This window comes from Triticum urartu, chromosome 6A (assembly GCF_056163025.1).
Source record: "Triticum urartu cultivar PI428250 chromosome 6A, HENAU_Tu73, whole genome shotgun sequence".
Lineage (NCBI taxonomy): Eukaryota > Viridiplantae > Streptophyta > Magnoliopsida > Poales > Poaceae > Triticum > Triticum urartu.
The window spans coordinates 329,964,355-329,972,936 of record NC_141878.1 but is presented as its reverse complement, the minus strand read 5'-3'; the positions used below and the strand labels follow the sequence as shown (position 1 = coordinate 329,972,936).

At 48.5% G+C, this 8,582-nt stretch overlaps 1 protein-coding gene across 1 annotated transcript; it reads right to left on the bottom strand.

Annotated features, from left to right (window-relative positions):
• Nucleotides 1–2,381: 2,381 nt before the first annotated feature.
• Nucleotides 2,382–3,709, bottom strand: LOC125517465 (uncharacterized). The gene is made up of 3 exons (XM_048682662.2): nt 3,585–3,709; nt 3,313–3,391; nt 2,382–3,144 (listed from the first exon to the last, which is right to left on the bottom strand). The coding sequence occupies exons 1-3, from the start codon at nt 3,588–3,590 to the stop codon at nt 2,660–2,662; spliced, it is 570 nt and encodes a 189-aa protein (XP_048538619.2). The 5' UTR covers nt 3,591–3,709; the 3' UTR covers nt 2,382–2,659.
• Between the last annotated feature and the right edge of the window lie 4,873 nt (nt 3,710–8,582).

Below are 8,582 nucleotides of genomic sequence, written 5' to 3'. Positions count from 1 at the left end.
TTAACCTATTTGGGATACCGTCCAACCAACGACCAAAAATATTGGCAAAACTTGTAGGCGGATACAAATTAGACGCTACTTAGATGATTGGCCATGTAAAATGTGCAAACTTGCACTGAAAAAAGAGGTGTCTAATTGTCTCGTCATGAGCACAAAAACTACACTTCTTGCTTCATTGCCAGTTGCGGTAGACGAAGTTGCTTTTGGTTAGCAGAACTCCCCTCTGAAGATACCACATGAAGATTTTAACTTTTAGTGCAATCTTGGAGTTCCAAATTTTCATGTTATTATCCACTGGAACCTCTAAATGCGTGAGTGCACTATATATCGAGTCGACTGTGAAGGATCCAGATGTAGTAACACTCCAGCGAATCTTATTTCATCTTTGTGTCAAGTTAATCGACTCCAATCTGGATAAAAGATTTTTTTCCATGACATAAGACGAGGGCCAATCAGATCCCACCAGAAAGCAATATCCGGCAGGGATGAGCTGATCACATGCGCAAGAGTATCATTCTTATGGCCAACAATGAGATACAAAGTTAGATATTATTCTCGGAGGCTCGCATTGCCTAGTCATTTGTCCTCCCAGAAATGAATCTCTGACCCATATTTTATCGTAAAAGATCCAAAACAAAAAAGATGTTTCTTTCTCGTCATTAGCCCAACACAAATGTGTGAGTCGCCAGGTTTCCAATAGGCCCGAGAGACAACTTTTTTGTCTAGATACTTATTATGCAGCCAGGATTGTTCTTGACCTACATGTCATGAATGCCAAGGCCTTCTTGATATTTCGGCCTACAAACCACGATCCATTTGCTAGTTTATACCTTTTCTTTTCACTATTTCATTTCAAAAAGAATCTGGACCTGGAATAAGGCAGCCATTGTAAGACCCTTTTTGGTAGTTGGATAAAAGAAAGCATATACAGAACCATATTTGTGAGGATAGAATTGATCAAGATCAATCATCTTGCAACAAAGAGCAATTTGCCTTGCCAACTATTCAACCGTTTCTCTAAACACTCCTCTATATGTTTCCACTCCACATTAGTGAGACACGATAATGAATCGTAATTTCCAAATATTTAATAGGGCCTTACGCATAGCCAAACAAGTCAGCGTAATCAATTGCCGCCTCTTTGTCTTCTCCAAAGCATAATTTACTTTTATGAAAGTTAATTTTGACCAACATTCACTCAAATATTGAAAGCAAGAGTTTTAAGTTTCGAGCCTTGTCCATGCCATGTTCCATAAAAAGAACTGTATCATCGGCATATTGCAGAATAGAGAGGCCATCATCCACAAGTTGTATTACTACTCCTGCAATCTGGCAATCCTGCTCGGCGTGATCAACCAGAATAGACAACATATCAGCAAAATGTTAAATAACATTGGAGACATGGGTCACCCTGACGTAATCCTTTTTTTGTCTGAAAATAATGGCCCACGTCATCATGGACTTTTACAGCGACACTACCTCCAGCAAGAAAACCTTGGATCCATTGATGCCGTTTATGGAGAATCCTTTGGGCGTCGAAGGAATGACCATTTGACCTTATCCTTTTCAAAGTCAATCTTAATAAAAATTACTTCACTGATATTTTTCCGGTGCCTCTCATGCATGGTCTCATATAGGATTACTACTCTATCCAGTATATTTCTTTCTTGGATGAAGGTTGTTTGAGATGGCCGGACGACATGGTCCGCGACCGTATTCACATGTATAGAATCGTATTGTGGTGTTTCTCAACTTGCGGGACCAAATTATAGTGCGCCAGAGACTTGGTGGACGAAACGTGTGATTTTCTCAAATTTCTCTATGGTCCATCTCACGTTTGGAAATATCGTGCACACTGATGCCAACTTCAAAATTAGTACTCCCTAGCTAGGAGAAGCAGTTTACTTGACTTTGGGGAGGCACAGACAAACAAATATCACATGGATTGGCCCCGTGGTAAAGTTGATGGGTGATAGCGCTGTGTCAATTGGGACTATTTTAGTGACAACTTTACTTAAGGTCAGATGTAGTTGGATTGCTGATATATCTAATTAACCTAGCTTATCTAGGATTGTTATCTTTATCATTGTATATCTCACTACTGGTGTGCTAAATATCTAGGATAGTTCCACTTGTCATTTTAAATCTCACTACTAATGAACTTCAACCAACCCCTTTGGAAAGTCACCGGACTCAAAATGGCAGCTACTGCTGGGTTGCCAATAATTTGAAGTCCGGCCAAAGCTAAGAAACGACAGGTTAACATTTCCCTTTGAGCCGGAAAATAACGACGGCCGATTGGTGAGTACTGAGTAGTGACTTCTTGTGATTCTCCGCCTAATTCTACCTCTGGTTCAACAGCCCGAACGCAGTTAGCAAAGTTCAGATGAAAATGGAGTACGCGACTCTGATCATGATCGACAACACAAACTGAAGTAGCAACGTAATTAGTAATTACAGAAACATCTGACGCCACTTCAGACCATCAACAGGGCGACAACCAGCTATTTACAAGGTCGGCTACAACCTTCCAAACCGATGAACAGAAGAACACTTTTATGAGAAGATCAATCTAGCTGTGACTATAAGCGGAGATGGATGGATGGATGTTGTGCAGGCCGCGGGGGGGGGGGGGGGGGGGGGGGGGGGGGGGCGCCTGCTACTGTATGCAGCAGCCACCGGAGCCACTATCGCGGCGAGGCACCGAGCTGTAGCTGGTGCCGCCGCCGCCGGACGAGGAGGAGGAGTGCTCCATGGGGTAGTAGTCGTGCCTCTCGACCAGCGGCGAGTAGTTGCCCGGGTGGCTGCGCGCCACCGCGCGCGAGTAGCTGCTGCCGTAACCGTAGCCGCCTTGCGCGGCCAGCGGCGACGGGTGGTGGTGGTGAGCGTACGGGCCTGGCGCCGCGCCGTACTGGTAGTGCTGCGAGCCGTTGTACGGCGACCGCCCCGGCGCCACTGCTCCCTTGGTCCCCGCCGGGAGCGGGAGCGACGACGCGCCGAACGTATCGAGCGTCCTCAGCTCCACGATCTCCGCGGCGCCCACCTTCTTCTTGAGGCTCTTGGTCAGCTTGTTGGAGTCCACGTCGTCGCCGATCACCAGCAGCAGATTCTTGTCGCCGCCGGCCAGCGTCACCGACTCCACCCCTGCATACTCCTCCCAAGTCCCAACCCAGTTAATCATCTCGTGCCAACGCTAGCTTGAATTAATTAACGGAAAAGCTTCGCGGGCAAGGAATGAATTAAGCTTCGATCTATCGTTATGGAAGAATCACAAATCTAAAAAGGAAGAAAGATGACCCAGCATATACGTACCGGTAGCCGTAGCTGCCACTTTCATGGCTTTGGTTTGGTATTTCTCCGAGTTCACATACATCCGAATGATGATCTCCTTCTGAAATTTGTTTATAGTTACGCAAATATGCAAAGAATAAACTGAACTCGATGTATTGAGAGATAAGACGATAGACAAAATCGTCCCAAAGAAGAAGAAGAAGAAGAAAAAGAAGAAGAAGAAGAAGAACAAGCACATACAAACAAAAAGGTGTGTGTTTTGTTTCAAAAAACAAAAGAAAAAGAGTGCTTACCCTCATGGTTGTTCGCTTTGCTGCTCAACAGATGACGGAAGAAAAACAAATGCTGCCTCCAAGTACTGAAAGAACGAAGGTCATGTGTACTACTCATATATATACTCCCCCGTACACACTTCTAGACATGTACTGTATGACATAACGGTCCTGACACGACTCATATTTTCAGTATCAGTGAAAAAAAACGCTTTTATATTATAGGACGGAGAAAATACTAGTACATAGCATCATGTTTAAATGACAAGTCATGTTTAATTAGTAACCAAATCAAAGATCACCGATATAGTCTTAGAAAGACCAGTCATCGCCGATAAACAAAAGCCCCAAATTCGAATATTTAAGTGGCCACTTTGGCTGGAAGACTTTGTCTCTTTTTTGTCGGTAACACTTCCATTAAAGCACCTTCTACTTCTAATAGACCATGAACAACAGATAGAGAAGAATCATTTTGAATGAATGCATCAGAAGCGATGCACTTTTTTTTTCATCAGTTACAGGGGAAGACCAAAGATCTTGCTCATTAGAGGAAATTCAGTGGTTGACTTGGATATCAGGTGAGTTACATATTCCACGGTGCCGAGATGTCAGGTGCAGGTGGTGATGATCATCTCTGGGTCGTGGTCGTGTGGTGGCCTCGTCGGCGGTGGATGCTGGGTGGCATGTCGTGCGGCGGTCGCTGAATCTCTCCTCCCTCCTCCCTGGTCAGCTCTCCTTGTTGCCCGGCTCGTCGCCTTCCCCTTCGCTTGTGGCCTTGTCTTCCTCATTCGTGCTGTTGTCGGGGCGACAGCCTAGGGCACCGAGGTCCGATGCCTCGTCGACGTCCGCGGTTGGCGGGGCGGCGCCGCCGCCTGCGTCGGGTCTCGAAACCCTAGGGTCAGATGCTATGTCGAGGCTGGCCCTGGTGGTGGGCCGGGATCTGGGCCGGGGGCTAGTGGGTCGGGGGCTAGTGGGTCGGACTCTGCGACCGAGCTGGGCTTCTCGTCTAATTTTATGCCCCCCGATCCATTATGGTCCGGCTCAGTTGAGTAGGCCTCCTACTAGGCCTGTTGGCCAGCCCTCTACATCTAAGCCTGTTGGGGCCCGAATGGAAGGCTATATCTGTATAAGAAAGGGCTTGCTTGACCCCGATGTAGGGTTTCCGGCTTCTTCGTCTAACATCTATCGCTACCCCTTCTGCATCCGCCATCTCATGAGATCTAAACCACCTTCCCCCTCCTGATTTCCTGTGCCGCTGCCATGTCCATGGACAAATCTCAGGCGTCCTCTTCGGAGGCTCTGTCTGACAGTAAGAGGGGTCGTGAGGGCTCATATGAGACAGGCCATTCGCCGGATCTGGAGTACGAGGCGGCGCTCCAGGAGAAGTTGGAGGCGGAGCGCGCTGTGCATGACCAGGTAGACCGCGACCGCTTGGCGTGGGCGGCTGGGCCGGAGTGGCTATAGCACGACGAGTGGGCGCGTGGAGGCCGCAGTCGGCCCTTGGGAAGCGGCTGCTGCTACTGTGAAGGCTCCCTTGCTGGGCCCTCGCCTGATCTCCCCCGCGGTCCGGGTAGCCAGGTGCAGACAGGGCATGGGGGAAGCTCTGGATCTGGCGTTTTGGCTCGCCCCGTGGTCAGTCGGGGTGCGGGCGGCGATTAGTTTCAACAGGGCGGTGGCTACGGGCCTTCATCCTTCCCCTCCAAGGCGTGCAGCCTTTCTCCTCAGGACCCGGGCTCGTCCTCGACTGCGGTGGGCGACGACATCCTCCCCCTACCCCCTTCCCTAGGGCTTCATTCCCTCCCGGGGTACGGGCCCGATTACTAGCGGTGGTGCTCCTTCTGGTTTTGCTACCCTGACTTGCTTCGTATACCACAGATCTGGTCACTTCCAATCCCGGTGCAAATCCTCCCCCATTTTGTCTAATCTGTCGTATGGAGGGACACCTCAATGTTGACTGTGTTGATAGATGCAACTTCTCGTCTTTCAAGAAATTTGGTTTGGGTTTTCCTGGATGCTCTTTCTCTGCTCTGTATGGTGCTCTTGGTATGCCGATAATTGCCCCTGTTTCCTCTAATGCTGATGTGATTACGGTCATCTGTTCTCCTGTCCCTATTCAAGTGATCCCCGACGAGCCGAAGGAGTCAGGTCTTGAAGGTTGGGACTAGCAGATTAACCAGGTTCGTGAATCGGATTTTGCACTCACATTCCCAACTAAAGAAATTCTGAAAATGATGGCTTCTTGTTCCAGTTTCGCGTTGCCACTCAACCAGGTTAAAGTTTGGTTAAAGCTACTGTAGATGGGGCTAAACCTGTGGTGTCTCTGTTACTGGGGGTCGAGGACATTGAGGCTATCTGGGTGTCCTAGCTCCTTAACTATTTGTGACGCCCCGAGACGGATGCTCGAGAAGACTTCCATGTGTTCCGGGTTTCGCCGTGTGTTTCATTTGTGCCCGCCCTTTTATTTGTGCATTGCATCATGTCATCATGCCATCGTCTCATAAATCTTTTGTAACTCAACTAAATAAATTGCATGGATCTTCGGTCCATTTAAACCGAGGGAATTCACATCGTGATTCTCTTTATAACATATCCTCCCGATATTAGGGAGCTATATTAAATATCCCATTAACTTGGAATCACCCAGCACACAATTGCATTACTCTTCAACTCTTCTTGTATCCGACTTTACCTCATATATTTTTCCTTGTCATCTCTCTCAAGCCATACCCATGCATCATCCCTCTCACTTCCTTCTTCTTTCATGTCTTTGCAAGCGACCTTATTCCTCCTCCATAAATGTTCATCTTTTCCCTATAAATCTTGCCTTTTTCCGACACCCTCTCTGTCAGATTTCATCCCATTCGAAGTTGTTTTGGTCAGGTTCAAAAATGATTGAAGTTTGAGAATAGTTCAAACTCTAATTATTTTTCTACCTTCTAAAAATGCCAGAGCAATTTATTCAAACCCTACATAAATCCAGGGTTCCAGATATATTTTTATATATCTCATATTCCTAACCAAAACCCCTGGTTTTTCCCCTTTTGTTGGTTGTTTAACTATATAAACAATAAATTTAAGATAGGGAAGATTTTGGTAAGGAGAGGGAGCCCAGCTGCAGCCTCAGGTCGGCCGGCCCAAGGCCTCCCGCGCCAGCCCACTTGCAGCTAACCCTAGCCTACCACTCGATCCTCAACTCCCTCTCGTCCTCATCCACCGCCGCCTCTCCCTTCGTCCCTTTCCCCCGATCCACTTCTCTCCCTCGTGCTACACCCCAGCGCCCCATCTCCCTCCGCTCGTTTTTCTCCCTCGCCGCCACTCTCACGCACGCATCGCACCAGGGGCCCGATCCCATCTCCCCTGCCCCGCGCTATACCTCCCTCTTCTCCACGCCCGCTGCGCCGCCCAGGGTCTCCTTCGGCGTCGGCCTCCTGCGTCGCTGGTCTGCCTCCCCTTCCTTGCCGGAGCGAGCTCGTCGTCCGCCACCATGCTCCAGCGCCGCCTCAAGCTCATCTTCCTTGACCCCCATGCCGTCCCGCAACTCCCTCGCCCCGTTCGATCTGGACGCGGGATCCCGAGCGCCTCGACCCGCTGCCTGCTTGCCGGAGCAGCAAGAGCAGCCCCATGCGCTACCCGGGCCTCCCCTACATCCTCCTCACCGCTGAACCGGTCTCCTCTCCATCTCCTCTGCGCCCATGGGCCTTGACGCCCTTGTTGTTGCGGCTGCTAGACCACCACGGCGCCATCAGGAAGACTATGGCCACCACCGAGAACCCCCGGACCTGTCAAGACGTGCACACGGAGACCCAAGTCAGGAGACTACCGATGGCCCTCCAAGTTCAACAATCATCGACACCGGAGTACCACTACTTCAACAGGTGTACAACTACGTGGTTTCACTGAGTACCCCTTCGGATTCGTCGAGTTCGACTACCCCGAAAGAACCGGAGTGCTAAGTACCACTACCTTCATTTTCGGAATCGCTAAGAACGTCAAGTTCCTCCACGACGCCCTACGCCTAAAACGATCACCGAACCGGAAACAACGCCAAGTACTAGGTCAACGAGGACCGACAAGTTCGCCTTCCGCCGTCTCCGAAATCGCCAAGTACCACGACGATACGAGAACAACTGTCGTCGACATGCATTTTGCCAAGTACCACTACCTTCGACGCGAACCACTACTTCCACTACGGCATGAGTACAACTACTACCACTATGAACGTGACGAGAACGTCTACTTCCCCTACACCGCATCGAACTTGGTCCCTTCCGACAACACACGCTTCGAAGGTATAACCCCGAGACGACGCCCGTGAACGAATGTTGCGTGTTATATGAAATGCTCGCGTTTGCACCGTGCCCAACGTGTTTCTTGCATGCTACCCGTTGCCATACCGTCGTCTCATGGGACACCCGGTAACCGGGATCACCCCACCATCTCTAGTTATTCTGCTCCCGCCACACCACCTTTTGCACCGGTATCTCCGTGAGCTACCGGAACCGATATGTTACCCTGGCATCATTTTCGGATTCGTTACCGTGGCACCCCTTTCGTTTCCGCCATGGTGACAAATGCTTCATAATAATGCTCTTATCAACTTATTCATAATTATTGCATAAAACTTTCATGTCATCCGCATCATGATAACAACTTCAAAAATGTTTAAAATTGTTGTTGCATCAAATTGTTAGTGCATATGGGGATTTATCGGAATTATTATTTGTTATGTCCGGCCCCATTTAAATTGTTTAGATGGTATAGTTTTGTTATGCTTCACCTCTTGCCATGTTTACACAACATTTAATATTGTTGGGTACCTAACCGAGAGAGAACTAAATATTTAATGTGGTGTTCCGTCAATATGCAACTCGTTGCATATTGAGCTCCACTTAATTTGTAGAATTTGCTTGTGCATTTTTCCATGCCATGCATATTTAAACCGGACATGCATCATACTTGATTGTGCATCATGCCATGTTCATATCGTGGTTGTTTACTATGTTGTTTGCTTCTTTCCGG